We start from the raw sequence: 19,705 nt of genomic DNA, 5'->3' as shown, positions 1-19,705 counted from the left end.
TGAAAAAAGTAATTGGTTTCCAACCTTCGTCTGTATATTTAAATGAATTTTCCAAAAAATAGATGCAATTTCTACCAAAATATTCACTGGGCAGCGATACTGCATCCGCTCCATCGATGAACAATGTTTGGTCAACTATGCTGCTTGACTTCCTTAAACATGGTGTATCACTTGCTTCAACCTTGAATACTTGGAATGTTGTAAGCCGATCGTATGGAGTTTGAGGCTCATCGTCTTGGTCACCCTCGTCATTTACTATTTTACAAACTATCAACAACTCACCGTTGGAGTCCACCAAGTATGGCGTTGCCGTCCAAGTTCTGCCAAAGGGATCTACCTCTCCAAGAGAATGTTCAAGATGGATCTGCAACATGGTACATAGAAGGGATTAGTTTCAGAATAACATTATGACCATCTGCTACTTTCATGGAATGAGTTTGAACTTGAAGAATGGTCTCATCGTTTTCCATTGTAATTAACACATACAATATTCCGTCACAGAACGTAATACATGCCTAATGATAATTATCAGCTATACCTAGCCCTTCGAATATGGTTTGCTCTGCACAATGCCAAGATCTTGCCCTCATCAAAGCTTGCTGCAACCACGAATTGGGATGCATCCTGGATTTTATAAAGGACGACGTTTGAATCTCCTGAAGCCGATGTTATTGTTGACAAGGGAGGCAGTGGAATTTGAACCCCTGAAATTGGATCAAGCAGAAAAGTTTGTAGATTATTAGTTGCCGTGCCCCTCGTTGGTTCTACAAGCCAATCTTTGGAAGCCCCGGTAGCATCCCCTTTCGGTATTGGGTCAGAGAGATTCAGGTTTCCAATTGTGCTTTCACTCAAGTCAAAGTAGGTCATAATCATGTGATCCCAGTCTTTGCTATCATCGTCGAGGTCCAGTAGATTCCATGCGGGTCGAGGAGTTTGCTTTAGGGCTGCACTCCATTCGTTTGCATACGACGCTGGAGTGAACACGATCCACTAATGGGAGGCGCTGAAAGATTAAACCCCATATGTCTTGAGGAAGTTCCTCCCATGGCGGATGAACCATCATCTCCATCTCTCTTTTTTGTGAGTACTTACAAAGGCAAAGGCAAAGGCAAAAGGGATTTGAGAACGTATCTATCTAATGTTTTCAGACGATCAATTGTGAAAAGATTTCTGATTCAGGTATAAGCGTTAAGGATTCTAGCCCAGTATTACTTCTTTGGAATAATCCATCTTATCCATTAACAAGATAATAGAGGTTGAATTTTACGACTCTTCTTTTCCTCCTACTAAAGACTTTGGACTTTCCCGTTTGTAATCAAATGTAAAAAATATGTACTAAAAATTAAAAACGATACAAAACTCCTAACATTGCACCACCTTAAATACCTATTTTATTACCATTTATAAACCAAATGAACAAAAGCCTATTCATGGGTTTCAAACATGAAGAAAAGAGCTAATAAGGTGACATATTTATTTGTTTCAAACATGAAGAATAAAGCTAGTAAGGTGACACAAATTAACTCAAACCCACAAGGAAAATCTTGGCCTTACAGCACAAAGGCTAAGAGGCTGAAACTGAACCTCAAATGTTTAATTGCCAATCAATTGTATATTTATAGATTGTGCTATACAATCACAAGGTGAACACATCAAATTAAAAACAAAATTTCTTTTATAAGGCCTCAATCAACAATAGAGGTTATATGTTTTTTTTTTTTGTCTCCTAAACACATCACTGATGAAAGTTTTGATTTTTCGTCTTGTTCTTTGGACTCAAAATAATTTTGTTAACATATCTTAGCATTCTTTGGATTTCGAGTCTATTAAAATAGGGTAGAAATTGAACGAAACAAGTTTCTGATAACTCCTAAATCCCTTTACTTCTTGAGCTGCGTAAATTTCTAACACTTCATTAGAGGCATCTGACATTGACTAATGCTTTTATAAGCAAACTATATAAACTAAATAAGGAGAAGCAAAAAACCAAGAAATATAGATTAAAGAAAAAAGTTGCAAAGGAATGAAAGGAGTAGAAAACCAGATTCTTATTTCACCCAATGCCACAGTATCAAATCCATCTTAAATTGTAAAAAAGGAAAAATAAAAATCGTAACTCATAAGTCCTCAATTTTCATTAAAATATTCTTGGCTATCAAGATTGGCTTTTTATTTCCATAAAGAATATCATGCTTGAAATCTAAGAATGACATATAGAAATTAAGGAAATCATACCAAATGACAATATTAAGAGTCCATGATGGAGGAGTTCAACCAATCAGTCTAGCTTAGCAATGACAGCATCAACAACTTCCTGTGTACTGCTATCTCCACCGAGATCTTTACTCCGGTACATACCTTCTAATATTACACGTTTCACTGCAGTTTCGAGTCGATCAGCAAATGAAGGAAACTGGAGGTGCCTCAACATCATGGCAGAGGAGAGAAGCAAAGCCACTGGATTTGCCTTCTTTTGCTCTACTATCTTTTCTTTTCCCACATTCCCTGCTGAAGCGCCTTGCTCAAAGACAGCATGATCAGCTCCAACATTACCTGTAGTCATAGAATTGTTGACTAAATTATAAGAGAAATAGCCAGAAAACAAGTAGCTAATATAGGTTCCAGATTATATTCATGCCATGAAATAGCTAATAACCGAAAAACAACGCATATTAGTAAGTAATTGGTACCTCCTGGCATGACACCAGTGCCTCCAGCAATACCAGCTGCTGTGTTTGCAACAAGATTTCCGTAAAGATTAGGAGTTACCTAAAGACACAGAAGAGGTCCAGCAGTTGGGTGAAGATCAGGCAAAACAGTTAAATGACTAAACCCTTGCTAAAAAACATAAATGGAACGCAACCTAAAAGTATGTTCCAAAAATCTCCATGGTAATGGATTCTTCCAGCAAATTATACAACATTTCTCACGACAATTCAAATTGTGTTTGGCATTGGTAACAAAGATGTCAATGATGATTAAAGCAGAGGTAAAGAAAATCTGGAATTGAGATCTGTATTTATATGTTGAACTAATTGTAATACGTTATATATATATATATATATATATATTACAACGAGATGTGAGAGGAAAACGAGATGTGAGTTGGAACTGTCCCGCAACTTAAGTTTAATGCTGATGGGGCTTCAAGGGGAAATTCAGGAGAATCTAGGATTGGAGGTATTCTAAACGATAACCAAGGAAAGGCACTAATCACCTTCTCCAAGGCAAGGGCCCATGATCTGCTAATAGAAAGGTACTCTACTATGGCTGCTAAATGGGTCAACAGGCCTGATGCAGCTCCATGGTGGCTTAGGACACAGATCTTGCACATTAATCATCTCAAAAACAGAGACAAGAAATGGGAGATTCAGCATGTCTTAAGATCAGCTAACAGCATGGCAGATTCACTTGCAAAAGCTGCTGTAGGAAGAGAACAAGATCTTCTGCAGGTGCATCAAGTAGATGATTCTTTGGGTGGTTACAACGGGGGCTCCTCTTCCACTGGTGGTGAGTGTTGATTGACCTTGCCTTATTTGTCCGCAGGTTCCAGTGTGGTCCAGGGCGTGTTCATGCCTGATAAGGTTTTCATCACAGTGACACTTTTGAGGTTCAGCAGGGCAGGTAAGGTGGGTCTGATGATATACACTAACTTGATCTACTCAGCTGCTGATGGTTTTATTTGCATGTCCTGGCTAAGGTTGGAATTGACATACTGATGTGTCTGTGTTGGGGGATCTCACGGATTGGTACTATTTCAATTGTTGCTGATATGGAGATCTCATCAGTAGGATGTAGAGTCATTCTTTGCTCATCTGTGTCATAGCTGATGTCTTTTTGGTAGTCAGTCTTGTGAGGGATATGGTGCTTATGAGCCTTTGTTTTATGATGAACCACTGGTTTTGCTTCACAGGTGCTTATTGAGTGCTTACTGATATGTACAGGCTTAGAAAGAGTCCGGGACTGATATTTTTGTGAACTCACAGGACTTTTTTTATTGGTGTTGTCTAAGAATGGTGTTCTGCTGCAATAAATCTTTTTATCTCAGGAAAAAGACTTACAGCAGCATTCTTGTACCTCTTGTATGAATAAAATACAAATATGCTTTTCAAAATAAATACATATATCAATCCAAACTAGTGTCATATATCAATCTATACTAGAGGGAAAGATCACCAAATGCTAAAATATGCATAAACATCGATGACTACAAACGGATTCATATTAAAAGATGTTAATATAAGAAATTTGTTTAAAAACTTCACATACCATGACATCAAATTGTTCTGGTTTTGAGACAAGTTGCATACAGCAATTGTCCACAATAATTTCATTGTACTTGATGCTAGGATATTTCGTTGCCACTTCCCGGCAAGACTCTAAAAACAAACCATCAGCGAGTTTCATTATATTGGCCTTATGAACAGCAGTAACCTTCTTTCGATTGTTTAAATAGGCATACTCGAATGCATATTTTGCGATCCGCTCTGAACAAAACTTTGTTATCACCTACACGAGAAACAGCTAATCTAACAGTGAGAAAACCTTCAAAGTTTCATTAAAAAAAAAAAACAATTCGATTATATAATCAATACCTTAAGACTCTCAACAACGCCAGGCACGACCTCATGTTCGAGCCCCGAGTATTCCCCTTCCGTATTCTCCCTAATTACCACGATGTCCACGTTTTCATGTCTGGTTGGCAATCCCGGTAAGTTACAGCAATTGACCAACGAAGCATATAAATCCAATTCTTTTCTCAATTGCATATTCAGTGAACTAACTCCACCTCCCATTGGAGTCTTCAACCCTCCTTTCAGACAAACTTTGTTCTTCTTTATTGAATCTATGACTTCCTGCGGCACGCGCTTCATGTCGCCGTGAACCTCGTACTTCTCGAAGTAAACCGGCGCGTGCATTGCTTCCATCACTTGTTCCACCGCGTTTGTCACCAACGGTCCGATACCGTCTCCTGGGATTAGAGTTACGGGTCTCGGGGCTCCATCCCCCGGTCGGGGCATGTAAGTCACGGTTCGGCGATGGGTTCTTTGCGCTATAAGGGTTTTCAGAAGAGGGACGGATCTGCGTGACGTGGACATTTTCCGGTGACGGTGTTTGAAGATTTCGGAGTTTTTGGCGGTCAAATTAGGGTTTTTAATCTTGAGAGAAATACGAAAAAAGGACGGTTGCAGAGAAGGCCGTTGACAGATGCGAATGGAAAAATGGAAGAGGAAGGGATAATTTTGAAAAGTACCCCTTAATTTTAAATATTTTATATTTGGACACTGCAATTTTTTATAACCCTTAATTTACTCACTGAATTGTGAGTAATCTGTAATATAATCTACTCAAAGCTTGTAATACGTTTTTCATTTCCTTTGTAATATGAAATTTTAATTGCATTGTATTGTTTAGTAATTTCTGAAAAATTACAAATAAGTGAAATGAGTAAATATTAATTACAGGTTTTTTTTTCATTTTGAAATTCCTACAAATATTTCAAGAATTATGTTTTGTGCATATTATGTAAACACTCATAAAAATTAAATAAATGGTCGAATATAAATGCATATAAAATGAATATTATAAATTTCTTAAAAGCCAAATACATTCATAAAAGATCATATAATTTTATTAATATAAATACCAATAAAAAATAAAAACAAACAAATATAGTTATCTAACATTTTATTCATTAATTAATACATAATACAAGATTCGAATCCTCTTTTCCCAAATAAAAAAAAACATTAATTATTCTATTCTCAATCCTCTAACCTAACCAAGTTTTAATTGAAGTCTCCAATCTTGATATTTGGAAAAAACCAGAGGTAACAAAAATCCTTTCCAAGCTTGGAAAGGTCCAAACTTGGAAGGGAACGTTCTATCCTTCCATCATGAAGGTAGAAAACACCGGATTCACGAGAAATGATTGGTTTCCAACCTTCGGCAGTGTAACCAAATGAATCTTCCAAAAAGTAAATGCAATTTTTACTGAAGTTTTCACCTGGAAGGGATAGTGAATCCACCCCATCGATGAACAAGGTTTGGTCATCTAAGTTGCTTAACCTCGTTAACCATAGTGTCTCATCACTTGCTTCAACCTTGAATACTTCGAATGTGGCAATCCGACAGTAGGAAAATATAGCCTCGACGTCGTCCCCGTCGTCGTCATCCTGGACTTCGTCCTCAGTTATTAAGGCGTCTAATATTTTCAGAACTATCAGCAAGTCGCCATTGGATTCCACCAAATATGGTATTGCAGCCCAGTTTTTACCAAAGGAATCTACCTCTTCAAGAGGGTCTTCAAGGAAAATCGGGGAACTGATCTCGAACATTGTTAGAGGGATTAGCTTCAAAACAACATCATGATCACTTGCTAATTTCAGGGAATGGGTTTGAAATTGAAAAGTGACTTCATCGTCTTCTGTTGTAATCAATGCATATAATATTCCATGGCAGAATAAAATGCATGCGTAACGATGATCATCAGCTACACCTAACCCTTCAAATAGGATCCACCTCTTATCCTTCGGTCTGCACAGTGCCAAAATCTTGCCCTCATCAAAGCATGCTGCAACGACGGATTGGGATGCATCCCTGGAAGATATTTCAATCTTATCAATGGCGTTCGTATCTTCCGAAGTCGATCTTATTGTTGACAAGGGAGGAAGAGGAATTTGAACCCCTGAAATTGGATCAAGCAGAAAAATTTGCAAACTATTTTTCTTGCCCTTGGTGAGTGCAAGCCAACCTTTGGAAGCCCCGATGAGAGTCGCTCCTGATATTGACTTGGGGAGATTCAGCTTTCCAATTGCACCTTCACCCAAGTCAAAGAAGCTTATCATATGTTCGCAATCTTTGTTATTATTAACATCGTCTGGAGGCAGCAGAATCCAGATCGGTTGAGGAGGAGACTGCTTTAGGGCTGAACTCCATTGTTTGCACACGAGGCTGGCGTGAATTCGATCCACTAATAAGAGACGTTGAAAGATTAAGCCCCATATGTCACGAGGAAGTTTGTCCCATTGTGGATGAACCTGTTGAGTTTTTTCATGCTCTTTTTCGCATATTCCTTCCACGAATGGCTTCGAGACAGAAGACCGGCCTTTCCCAAGGCACAGCCCAAGACTTCTGCGAGCTTGAAACAAAGCGCTCAGCATCCCAGCTTAGCTCAATGTAGCAGACGAGAAAATTAAACAGGAAAGATACCTCAGACGTGAGACAATTAAACAAGGAGATTCCAGAAAGTTTATACTTAAAAAAAAGACAACATATCTATCTAATTTTAAATTTTAAAGTTGGGTTATCTAATTTTAAATTTTAAAGTTGGGTTACTGAATTTAAGATGGATAAGGGTTGTCCTAGTTCAACCGGAAGTAGGCAACACACAGCAAAGAAATAGGTCCAATCGCCACCAATGAATCAAGTAATTGAAGGCATTAAGACAAGCCGTTTCTGACATTTTCCAAGAATACAATTACAAACTACAAATGAATCTGAATAACACTCATCTATTGATATCTGATGAAATTATGGGGTAAAAGGAAATCCAACTGAAACTTTTAATACAGCCAAGTAGGGGAAAGAAAAGCGATAGCCAAGAGAATAGAAAGTGGGTATTGACAGCACCCCAACTGCAGAAACTTACCCAAAGAGAAAAAAAAAGATGCTATTCATTGTCAAAATACCTACTCACTGTGATGGAACAAATATATATGTGTTTCTGAATAGTAAAAGGTTCAAGTCTCGATCAAAACCAGCATGTGGGCTTAATATCAAGAAAAAAGTGCATGGCCCAACTAAGTGCATAGGTGCTCAGATAACCAGCTTCAAATCTGTATTTACTTGATCAAATGGCATCTCCAATTGGATCGTGCTGCTTCCTTTATGCACTGGACCAAGCGAATAGCACGCTCTGCACATTGTATCCAAAAGGTGCATTAATTGGTTGCTGATGAGGTAGCAACTGTACTGCCCAATCCCATCTTCTGCCCCAACAGCGCGAGTTGCTCAACAAACTCCGATCCGGTTAAAATTTCTGTTGTTCCATATATAACATACTTGACAGGCTGCTGACGCTGTGCAAGCTCTTGCAAGCTGCCATACTCCACGTAATTTCCACCACCGATCATGAAAACAATAGCTTCTTTAAAAGGTCCTTTCAGATGGCTGCTACTAGTGCCAGAGCCTGACTTTGGGGCACGAGGATCAAACACAAGGTAAGAATCAATTTCAGGGTTTGGCTTCCCCTCCATCAAAGCTTCCACAGTCCTTGTCAATGCTAGCTGCCTATCACTAGATAATAGGTTCTTCACACCAGCTGTGACAGCACTAATTGACTGGCCGTAAATCTTCTCAGCCCAATCAACAATGTTACTTCTACTAGCAGAATTTGCTGACGCCAATGAAACATTCAATGACTTGATCTTCTTCACATACTGAAATGCACTTGTATCAACGTCAGATTCTCTTAGTGCTGCTTCCACTGCTTCTGCTTCTGATGGATTAATGGTTTCTGAAGAGATAATATACATTATAGCAAACCGCAGCTTATCTGCCTTTGTACCTTTTCCCTTAAGTACACTCAGCAACTCATTTCGATCAATGCTACCTCTAACCATCATGTCATTCTCCTTCTTAGCATAAGAATCAAGAGATCTCTCCTTTATTTCACCCAAGAGCACCGTTGCAATGTTTGTGTGTTTATCAATAACCTGCTTCCGATCTGTCAGCTCAGGCAGGGAGTTCACTGCATTCATCAAGTGCTTTGTGTTCCCAATCAAGTCTGTCCCATCAAACTCAGTTCCTGCAGTCCCACCAGTCCTTCTATTCACCTCATCAACATCCTTCTTATATTTGTTTAATTGGGTCTCAATCTCAACAGCAACTTCAGGAAATTCCAACGATCCATTTGCCATCCAAAATGGGTCTGAGCTATCCAACTCATACGATTTCATTCCACCTTTCTCTCCAGGCACACTCAACCTATTAAGTTTCAATCCAAGAATATCATGTACAAGTGGGCGGTACCTAAAATCATGTTGTAATCCAGCAGATAACTCAAAATTCCGATCAAAGATACACAAAACTGGACGCTGAAATGAGCTTACAAAACTCCCACCTTCAGAAAACAAATTGTTCTTTGACAACAAATGATCCCTCAACTTCTGATCCAATGCTGAAGCAACCAACTCTGCTGGTCCACCACGCGGGCATCTTATTATCGGCACCAGTGCAAGTGTAGCCAAAACGCAAAATAATCCACCAACAACCCTCTCAATAATGTCCTCAATCTCTTTATCCCCTGCAGATGGGTCATTCAATTGGACATATGTAGACTTCTGTGACAACGAGAACAAATTATCCTCCAGCGTCACAAACTCCAAATACTGATCATGAACCTTCGAAATCCTATGAATTGAATCGGAATTCAAAGTCCCAGAAGCAAGATCCTCCAAAAGCGGCCTTGGTATAGATGAAGAGAAATTCAGATGGAAACTATCATAGAGTGAACGTGAGGCATCAGCTACGATTCTCTGGATATTGGAATGACTAGGCTGAACAAAATACACAGCTGGCACATCATGGACAGGTTTTCGATCCTTATCAATAAGGAAGTACAGGGTAACACCGTGCTTGCGCAGATCCTTGACATGAATCAGTGGGGACAGTATATTTTGACAAAATCTGTCATAAATCAAGATCTTGTAAACCTCCTCATTAGCAGTTCCAGCGGGATTCACAGGTTGATTCAGATTCAGCATTCGGATTATACATTCTGTAAACCCAGCAAAAGATAAAGACCAAAACACCCACTAAGATCAAAGGTCCAAAATGACATATCAAATTCAACCCAATATCTAAAAAGCCAGACTAAACTAGATCCAAAACATACTTGTGGGAGATTTATGGATTTAGATTCATAGAATAATAGATCAAATTCAACAAAAGTTTAACAGGGTCAAAATTAGAGTCACAAGAGTTTGTTCTAATTGCATCTAAATTAAAATTTAAAAAGAGAAATGAAATGGGATTTTGGTATCTTGAGGGGAAATGAAAGAGAGAGATCTAGAGAGGGAATTCACCTGTCTGTTTCTGGCGAAGATTGAGAGCCATAGAAGACTGAAAAATTAATCTCTTTGCACCCAACAAGTTACTCCCAAATTTCAAGACTCAAATTCGCTGCTCTCGGTTTCTCTTGGGTAATGGAAAGCCTTTTGGGAGAGCTCTCTTCTCCGTTTCTCCTTGTTGCAATTTCGAGGGAGTGAAATCCATGAACTAAAGATCCAAGGGTCGTAAATAGTGAAATAATTAAAAAAATGGAAATGAAAAAAAAAAAGCAGGTAAATTAGAAGTAGGGTATTCTGCGGCGAGTTTATTTTAGTCCTCTGCAACTGGGAACTTGCACTTGCCACGTGGAAATTATGGGTTTAATTGGAAGAATATTAAAAGGATTTTGAAAAAGACATGTTTGGCTGCCGCATATAGTACTCAATTAGTTAACGGTGTAAAAGAAAGCAGGAAACTCCCCAATGTCCAAACGCGACTTTAGGAAAGATTTCCTTCTAATATAGGAGGCATATAGAGTTCTCTCACAGTTTCAAGCAAACTGAAAGAACCAGTGACAATGCAAACAGATATAAAAACGTTGTCGTTTTTGCGTAACAGATACTGGGTCCTCAGGCATGGCAAAAGCATCCCAAATGAGAAAGGCCTTGTTGTTTCTTCATTGGTCAGTCAATCCCTTTCATTTGTCTTCCAATGCTTTATGACTACTTCTTTTTGCAGGCAGCCCTCGTTTTGTTGTAAATAATGATTATCTTATCTGGGTCTATCCTGGAAATATGTGGAATTGATCTTAGACTGTGATCCTGTCAGCTTCAGGGCATATTTCTTAGGGATGCCAAGTGATGTTAAGCTTCAGTTTGGCTATAATTTCTTTTCATATCATTTGCAAACCTATAGATTTATGCGTCACTCTCTAGATTCTATCCATTTGCCCATTTCCAAGTTTGCTACTTGGCTCTGTTTATTAACCAATAATCAGAATCCCATCAGGAAAATGGCACTCGTTCTGAATATGGGTTGGCATCTGAAGGTGTTGAGCAGGCACAGTTGGCTGGAAAATTATTCCTCAAGGTAAGTACTTTTTGCATTAATTTCCCCTTTTTTTCAAATAACTACCATCCCCTGCGAGTGAATAAATTCACAATGCTGATTGAAGGTTACTGGGAATATTAACACTGAAAATCACATAGCTGACTTGAATGATGATTACTTTTAACAGAATGTAGGCACCAATTACTGAAAATAAAGAAGTTGCTTGCAACTAGTTCTGATGAGAAGTTGAAGGCTCTCCTTTATAGCCTAGTCTCTAACCTTGCTCTCCTTTAATAGAAAAGGGAAAAGAAAAGAAAGCTGCTTTACTTACTGATGGATTATGTACCAATTGCAGGAATTGAAGGAAAAAACCATACCACTTTCTAATGTGCGCATTTGTTACTCACCATTTGCAAGGACAAGTCATACAGCAGAGGTTGTTGCATCCGTTCTGAATATTCCATTTGAGGGCCCTCAATGTAAGGTGAGCTATTTCGCCATCTCAATGACTCACATGTTGAATTGGGGAGGGAAGGATCAAATGATGCTCATCATTGAGATGTTAATCATGATTCTAGATCAGAGGTTCTCTGATTTAGATTTGGATCTTTTCTCGGGGAAAAATGAGATATCGAATGATATTTCTGTTTCTACTTTTTCTCCACACTGATATTGAACGAATGCAATTGCCTGAAAGGACAGGTCATAGAAGATCTTCGAGAACGTTACTTTGGTCCTTCTTTTGAACTTCTGTCACATGACAAAGTAAGTGATCTGTACACAGCTCTCAGTTTACACTTTTGCCAGGCATTAGTTTTGCAGCTGAAGGATCCTGAGGTCTTCCATATAACACAACAGTAATAGGTTATTGAGTTGATATGTAGGGCAATTTAGGCAACAAACTGTTAAATAAGTTCAAATTTTGCTTATTTTACCCTTTTAGGGCTGTTCACATTCGAGTTTTTCCTAACTTTTCTTGTACATCATAAACAGTATCCAGAAATATGGGCTATGGATGAAAAAGATCCATTCACAAGGCCAGAAGGTGGAGAAAGTGTTGATGATGTGGCCTCTAGACTTGCAAGTGCTATGGCAACCATGGAATCAGAATACCAAGTGTAAATTTATTCTCCTTTCTTTTGACTTTGGAGCAAATAAGACCGATGGAATAGTTCTAGAACATCAAACAGCATTGTCATTTCTGTTTTTCCACACAGAACATGCTTAACAAGCATCCCAAATTATGAGATGTCCTCCCCTTCTATGGTAGGTATGGAGTAGTGAATCAGTCATTGTGTGCATAGGCATGGAGTTCCTTACGATTGGAATCCTAAGAGTGGTTAAAAGTAAAGGAATAATGATTCTAGTTTAGTCTCTGACTAAAAGTAGAAATTTGCTCCAAAAAGTAGAATTGCTTATCAGATTGGTTATACCAATGTGCTGTGTAATAATAGGTATGCAGTATCATTATTATGATAACATGCTGAAGCAGTGCAATCCAGCAGTGCAAATTATTCCTCTTTCCGCTTATTGTGAGACTAGTCTAAGTTAAGATTCTTTCTTTTTCAAAGCAGATGTGTGATCTTGGTTGTCAGCCATGGTGATCCCCTGCAAATCTTGCAAACCATGCTCAGTGCAGCTTCAGAACAGACGGAACCGAGTAGCAATGACCTAGGATCGAGAATTCAAGCAGTTAGACTCCCTTCTATTTTATCACAGCATCGACAGTTCGCACTGCTTACTGGCGAACTTCGGGTAGTTTTATAATCTGCAGCTCCTCCTTTATTGTTTCTTCCACCAAGTTGTCGGGAAAATTTGGCCAGCATTTTATGACCGAATGATTTACTTGACATTCATATGATCAATCTTTCATTTCATAATGCTAGCTATGGCATTGCAAGTACCTGATGAGGACTTTATATGGGTGTTGCTGTATTTACCGTTACTCTATTTAAAAATGCATAAGAATAAAGCCACTGCAGTACTGTTAAAATTGCATCGTTCTGAGCAAAAGAATATATTACTTGGGAGATAAGAGGGAGAATGCTTTCAAATATCGTGCACATATTCATCGCAAGAATACAGATAGCTCTGATCTGTTCAAAACTTTCAGGGCAAGGATTTCCAGACATTAATCAAGCTTGGTTTGGCCTCAAAACATCTCTCAAAAATATTTGAGCACAGATGTCACCAGTCATGCAACTCGATTCTTAATTCATTGTATGCAATGGCCAAGCCCTGAATAAACTGTATACAGCATGACACGTATTACAGTACTTACCCACGAGACCCCTGCATAAACAACCACCCCATTTGATGGGAAAATATTGACAGCAGGAATTCGAAAGAAATCTTCAGCCGCATCTTGCAGAAATAATACTCTTGAGCAAGTAAACCAAGCAAGCCACCCAAAAGCTAAGAATAGGGATGTCTCTTGAAGCACTCACACCGGCATGTCTTCTGTTCATATAGCCACAATTATTCATCTAAGCTTTAATCCTTTGTAACCCATCTACGGCCCCTAATCTGATATCCACCATAGCTCTGATCACTGCTGCTTTCTCCTCCACTTTCTGCACTGGTATATCCTGACTTTCTACGATGTTTCTTTCCCCTTGCAACCCCACTATCACTAATGCTCCCATTTAAGAGGGGATCATCTATACCACGAATTACCCTCCGTGCAGATGTGGCAATGCAACTATCATCCTTTGTCTTTCTCCTGTCTTTGTCATGCTTCTTGATGTTTTGAGAGATCTTATGCAGTTTCTCATTGAACTTGGTAATCCCCTTCTCAACAGGCTCAACTGCTTGGTTTACCGTAAATTTTACATCATTCACAATCTGCACAAGAAAAGAGCAGATTCAGCACTAGTAATGTCAACATACTAACGAAAACAAAAGAAAAAGATCTGATCTTCGAAAGATTTGACTTTATAGGCACAAAAAGGTAACAAAAGTTTTATGCTCTTCAAAATGGCCATGAACGAACATAATGTGACAATCTGCCTCGTACTTTCGGGTTTTGACCAACTGTGGTTGTATTGTGGATATTAATTAGCAACTTTTTGGTTTTCCATCTACCTGAAGAAATGCTATTATGGAGAACCAGCAACTCTCACCTATTAGGTAATTACAGCACACCATAATTATTTTCTCACTAACCATTAATTAATAATCTCCATGTACACAGCTAAATCTAAAATTGCACTAGTAGTTAAACTGAGTACTTACATATCCACCACCACCAATAAATACATCCTTCACACTTTCTTTGATGGTCATGCCACTTCGAACCTCTATGTCAGGCTGAGGTAGACGTAGCTTTGTGGGCCGCTCACTGTCCCTAACCTCGTCAGGATCCAGAGGGCAATCAACAGATGCATAGTCTCCAAGGATTGAAACACTTCCAGGAATGCGATCTCCCATTAGCTCATAAGGTTTGGAAGGGAAAACGTATAGGTGAACAACAGAAGCAATGCCCATCTGTGCTGGAGGAATAGAATGACATGTCAAACTTTCATATTAGAGAAAGACTTACAGAATTTACAAGCTTTTTAGATGATCGACAAACGTAATGTTCCAGTTTACATGCAAATGGGTTAATCTTTTGATTATTTATTACATAGCTGCATACCTATAGTAAATAGGAGTACTACCCAGAAAAAATAAATTGGTAATTGAAGACATCTACCTCTATACAAATAATGAAGTCTTGGACACTTGACTTAAACTGCAAGCCTTCGGCAATTGGACTTCTGAACAGACCAAGAGCATAAAAAAGGGCAATCGCCACACCTTGCCACCAAGTTAAAAACACAATTGATTTAAAAGTCAAAAACTTGGCCAATGGCTTTATGTGAGCCAGTTCATCCTTTGTGACAGTATAAAATTGAACTAAACAGTATAAAGCCCATGACTGACTAAAATTGAGAACCACTGCCATATAAGGATACCTGCAAAATCAGGAAAAAAAATGCCAAGATAATGAGAAATTTCTTAAGAGGGGCAATTCACAAAATTCTGTTTCACTAATGAATGTTCACCACTTTAAGTGCAAGAACATAGTTCTAGAATATTTTAAACAAACACTAATGCTCACAAGCGAAACATCATCATAAATTCTAATTTGAAGTGGCTTGTTGCTTAGAAGGTGAAGCACTAAAAGTAGCATCAATATGAATCACAATCCTTCAAAACTACTTTCTTCCACCCAGAAAAGTTCTTTTGACTAATAACCCACACAATAATCCTCATTATCTTTAACAACATTCTACATTAAGATCATCTTACCCACATCCCCAGTTGAATTCTCCTTCACAATATACACCAAAAGCTTCAAGAATTACTGCTAAAAGAGCAGTCAATAACTTGATTATCATCTGCCAACAAAGCATACAGCTCTGTTAAAATAGGAAACCAAAGACAGAAGCAAAAGGGATACTTCATTTTCTTAAAGCTAAAGAGCACTTACATATTGGACTATGCCGAACTTGACAACTTGGTAAAACCACTGACCAAGTTTCCATGGTCTTAGGATATAATTCATGGGAAAAGGGTGCTTAACAGTTCCCTTTTCACAGTCAAGTCCCAATAGTGGACTTTTAGCACTTGCACGTCCTAGTCTTTCCATGAATTCAATAGTCCTCTCTTCACCACCTTAAAAGCAGAAATTGAAGGAAAGATTGCAATAAAGGGAAAAACCTTCTCAGTATCAGTCCTTTAAATAAACAGTAGCTCAACTCTGGAAAAATGAAGACCATTAAAAATACGCGGGAGAAGAAAAATGAAAATAAAATATTTAACAAGTAGCCTGTGGAGCTTTGAGATTTATGCTGTATGATGGAACCTTGAAAAGCCCATAAACCAGAAATGCATATGTCATGCAAAAACTTTAATTTCTGAACATTTTGAAAGAAATTATGTCAGAAGTTTTAGGTCCACATTGTCAAATACATGAAAAAACTAGTATGCATAAGTCAGTTTGAGAGTACCATCCAATCTTCTTTGGTATCTCCTTAATGAATGAAATATTTACATTATAACTTATCCAATAATAGCAATATTTTGATTACCTCTTTTCTTTGTGCATGTGCGTGTCAGTCTGAGATATTTCATACATGTGTCATTAATAGCTCAATTTATGACATTCTTAACACCAAACAAGTTTAAACTAAAACCAGTCATTGGCTAGTAACCGGAAACGTCCTACAGCCCCTACATAGAATTTGCAGTTTTGAGCCTTGAGAATTGGTCATGAATGCTAAAGATAAAGGTTAGAGCTGCCAATAATCATGTACAGGACCTTGCTTGAGTAAAACCAACAGAGAAACACACATTTTCTTTTAGAATTTAACTAGAAATTAGGCACATTATGAGTGACCATTCTTTATACGACATCATAAGAATCTATACATTCTTAAATAGGAAGATAAAGAAAAAGCGAAGTGTTGAAATATCTGTGCAAAGGCGTTAAAAACAATAACAGGCTATCCAAAATTAAGATTCAAGGATACAAAAGCAGTTTAACAGAAGGAAAAAGTATAAAGATGCCATTATAGAAACCATGAATTCAATGAAATAACACGTATCGGTGATCCACAATTACAAAATAATATCTTTATTTTAACTTCAAGGCTCTAGAAATGGACATACCCAAGCAAGCAACAAGGTATCTTCCGAAGCAATACATGGCAAATGATTCATAGCAATCACGTAGTATTGAACAATCAACACTAATTGATGGATCCACCAATGATACAAACTGTTAAAATAATCCAAGTTAGCAAGAAAGAAAATAACATACAATTGCACCAAAGCACATTGAAGTATTGTGCCAAAATTATATCTAGAATGCTAAAAATCTTTTAGACTTAAAATGCACACCAAACTTAAAATTTAAGCTGAATATAGGTCAAATTTCATACAAAACTGCTACTAAATTTTATAAATTTCTTAAGGTATATTCAGCAATCTCAAACACCAAAATTTTACTTCAAAACTTCAAAGTCAAGCAAAATATTTCAATTTTCAGGAGTTCAACTACAGAAATTTCCCACTACAAGCGTCTTTAAAAGCAAAAAGTTTCCAGCATTAATCACTCAATGTTTAAGCCAGTGATTTCGCTTAGACTCAGATTCCATAAACTCCAGAACACTAACTTTTCACCTAACAGTCCATAAATTCGAGCAAAAATAGACAACGATTTCAAAAATCTTTGAAGTTATCTAAACTCAAAATACATGCTGATGATTTTAGTCTTACAATATCATAAAACACTTCTTATCATTAAAAAAACCTTAAAAATTAACGCAAAAACACTAGGAGTTGCAAGATCCGAACTACATAAAACATCCAGCTCTAAGATTAAATAGCTTCCACTCAACAGAAAAAGAAAATCAATGCGATCAAAAAACTCACTGATTCTACAGAGTAGCAAGGAACCATAAGAATAACTCCGATCAAAAACTTTTGCTCCTGCCAGTCAAAAAGACCAAACAAAAAGTTAACCAAAGCAATATGAAATAAGCAGTAAAGAAAGAACTAAATAAAATCTCTAACAAAACAAAAACTCACCTCAGGATTCTTGTACGAAGAGAGGTGTTCGAAAATAAGATACAATGAAAGCGAAAGAGTTATGACTAAAAGGACTCCAGCTATCAAAGTCGCCCAAATAGGAGGCGAATAGCCCAATAGGTAATCTGCAATCTTCATCAGCTACAACACTTTCTTTTACTTTGATGATAATCAGCATAATTGATTTTCCACTTCCAGAAAAGAAGTTACAAAAATCAACCGGATGATCATCGCTAACTCCGTTTGTTTCAAAGAAAACGGAGGGTTTTTAGTCGAACGGATACGGAAAAATTGAAAACCCTAGAGAAAGCTTTGATTGATTGAAAATGGAGGACCAAAAGTAGTCGACAGAGATGAAGCTCTGGCACGGACGCTGCACGTAGATCTGTTTTATCCGTAGCTGAATTAGATTACCTTAATGCCCCTTTACTTTTTTGTACATTTCAATTTCGCCCCACCTCGGTTTACCCAGCCCAGTGGTTTATTTTTCTCAATGTTTTTTTTTCTTTTTTGTAAATTGGTTAATTTTGTTTTAACTTTTACATGTATATAAAATTTTGAGTAATTTACATGCGTATTATTGATTGCGGGAAAAATGTGAAATCGTATACTGAAAAATTAAAATTATGAAAATTAAGAATTAAGAATTATTTCAAGTTTCTATCTTTTTTTAAATTGTTTTAGTTAATTAAGAGTTTTTAAAATTGTGGCCTTTAAAATTTTTTATTTATTATATATATTTTTAATAAATTTTTTAAAATAATTTTTTATTTAATAATAAAATAATCTCACAAACCTTAATCAAAAAATAATTTATTAGATTATGATTTTAAACAAGAAAAGACAAGGGCCACTCACCACCAGAAATGAGTAAAACCAATTCAAATTAATTACCCACTCAAACTAAATGTGATTTAGGTAAAACGGTTAGGTTTAATTGATCCACTCGATCAATTGGTCTAAAATATTTAGTGTAATTAGTTTTTTGGTAAGTTCTCAATTTTAAAATTTTTGGATCAATGTACCCAAAAACCAAACTAGTTATATTTAAATATATTTATAATATTTTCTATATATGTTAAGAAGAATTGATAGCTAACTTAATTAATAATATACTTAAAATATATGAAGGTATTTTATGTACATTTACAAACTATAATCATAACAATTTAATATTAATTATATATATTTATTTATAAATATATATTAATATGAAATTACAAGCTATATATTTTAAATAATTTAATTTATATGTTAATATTATAATATATAATAGTAAATATCGTATTTATTAATATGTTACAATTATTACACTTTAGTAATATTTTGTAATATAAAATGTTCTGAATATATATATAATTGTGTAAATATATTATATATACATATATTTAATTTATACATAAACATTACTATAATTTATAATAAACTTTATTTATATTATTACACTTAATAACTTTATTAGTTATCACCTTAGATTTTATAACATATTTTTTATAATTAGTTATTATTTATACAAACTTTGATATAAATCATTATAACATATAAGTTAGGTCATTAATTTCATATATATATATATATATATATATACAATAAAGTCATATATTATATATACATATATTGAATTTATACATAAGTATTAATATAACTTATAATAGACTTTATTTATATGATTACACTTAATAACTTTATTAGTTATCACTTAGATTTTATAATATATTATTTATAATTAATTATTATTTATACAAACTTTGATATAAAACATTTTAACATATAATTTGTACCATTAATTATGTATATAATAAAATAATATATTATACATACATATATTTAATTTATACATGAACATTACTACAACTTATAATAAACTTTATTTATATGATTACACTTAATAAGTTTATTAGCTATCACCTTAGATTTTATAACATATTATTTATAATTAGTTATTATTTATATAAACTTTGATATAAAATATTATAACATATAAATAATATCATTAATTTCATATATATATATAATTATGGATGAA

At 36.1% G+C, this 19,705-nt stretch overlaps 5 protein-coding genes across 6 annotated transcripts; 1 reads left to right on the top strand and 4 right to left on the bottom strand.

Moving 5' to 3' along the window:
• Positions 1–43: 43 nt before the first annotated feature.
• Positions 44–5,254, bottom strand: LOC110418525 (isocitrate dehydrogenase [NAD] regulatory subunit 1, mitochondrial-like). 2 transcript variants are annotated; one of them, XR_002445401.2, is made up of 6 exons: positions 4,596–5,254; positions 4,270–4,509; positions 2,691–2,769; positions 2,236–2,553; positions 539–1,087; positions 44–364 (listed from the first exon to the last, which is right to left on the bottom strand). XR_002445401.2 is itself a non-coding variant. In XM_021431271.1 (4 exons), the coding sequence occupies exons 1-4, from the start codon at positions 5,097–5,099 to the stop codon at positions 2,279–2,281; spliced, it is 1,098 nt and encodes a 365-aa protein (XP_021286946.1). In that variant the 5' UTR covers positions 5,100–5,254; the 3' UTR covers positions 2,027–2,278. The 2 variants fall into 2 exon arrangements, 1 of the variants encoding a protein (XP_021286946.1); XM_021431271.1 differs by lacking the exons at positions 44–364; positions 539–1,087 and having other exon boundaries at positions 2,027–2,553.
• Positions 5,255–5,789: 535 nt separating this feature from the next.
• On the bottom strand, positions 5,790–7,163 carry LOC110418104 (putative F-box protein At4g22660). Its single transcript, XM_021430729.1, has one exon. It carries the CDS (start codon positions 7,161–7,163, stop codon positions 5,790–5,792), a length of 1,374 nt encoding a protein of 457 aa, XP_021286404.1.
• A 267-nt stretch (positions 7,164–7,430) lies between these two features.
• Positions 7,431–10,289, bottom strand: ATSLY1 (Sec1/munc18-like (SM) proteins superfamily). The gene is made up of 2 exons (XM_021431194.2): positions 10,089–10,289; positions 7,431–9,781 (listed from the first exon to the last, which is right to left on the bottom strand). Exons 1-2 carry the CDS (start codon positions 10,117–10,119, stop codon positions 7,944–7,946), a joined length of 1,869 nt encoding a protein of 622 aa, XP_021286869.1. The 5' UTR covers positions 10,120–10,289; the 3' UTR covers positions 7,431–7,943.
• Positions 10,290–10,544: 255 nt separating this feature from the next.
• Positions 10,545–12,988, top strand: LOC110417867 (Phosphoglycerate mutase family protein). The gene is made up of 6 exons (XM_021430434.2): positions 10,545–10,735; positions 11,062–11,142; positions 11,459–11,587; positions 11,806–11,868; positions 12,097–12,221; positions 12,678–12,988. Exons 1-6 carry the CDS (start codon positions 10,631–10,633, stop codon positions 12,868–12,870), a joined length of 696 nt encoding a protein of 231 aa, XP_021286109.1. The 5' UTR covers positions 10,545–10,630; the 3' UTR covers positions 12,871–12,988.
• Positions 12,989–13,234: 246 nt separating this feature from the next.
• Positions 13,235–18,057, bottom strand: LAZ1 (organic solute transporter ostalpha protein (DUF300)). Its single transcript, XM_021430432.1, has 8 exons — positions 17,680–18,057; positions 17,524–17,580; positions 16,759–16,867; positions 15,578–15,762; positions 15,397–15,485; positions 14,798–15,059; positions 14,338–14,589; positions 13,235–13,947 (listed from the first exon to the last, which is right to left on the bottom strand). The coding sequence occupies exons 1-8, from the start codon at positions 17,815–17,817 to the stop codon at positions 13,597–13,599; spliced, it is 1,443 nt and encodes a 480-aa protein (XP_021286107.1). The 5' UTR covers positions 17,818–18,057; the 3' UTR covers positions 13,235–13,596.
• Between the last annotated feature and the right edge of the window lie 1,648 nt (positions 18,058–19,705).

Source organism: Theobroma umbraticum, unplaced genomic scaffold, assembly GCF_002168275.2.
Source record: "Theobroma umbraticum cultivar Fairchild unplaced genomic scaffold, ASM216827v3 scaffold_50.0, whole genome shotgun sequence".
Taxonomy (NCBI): Eukaryota; Viridiplantae; Streptophyta; class Magnoliopsida; order Malvales; family Malvaceae; genus Theobroma; species Theobroma umbraticum.
Note: the sequence above shows the minus strand (reverse complement) of the source record. Positions and strands in the feature narration are given on the sequence as shown.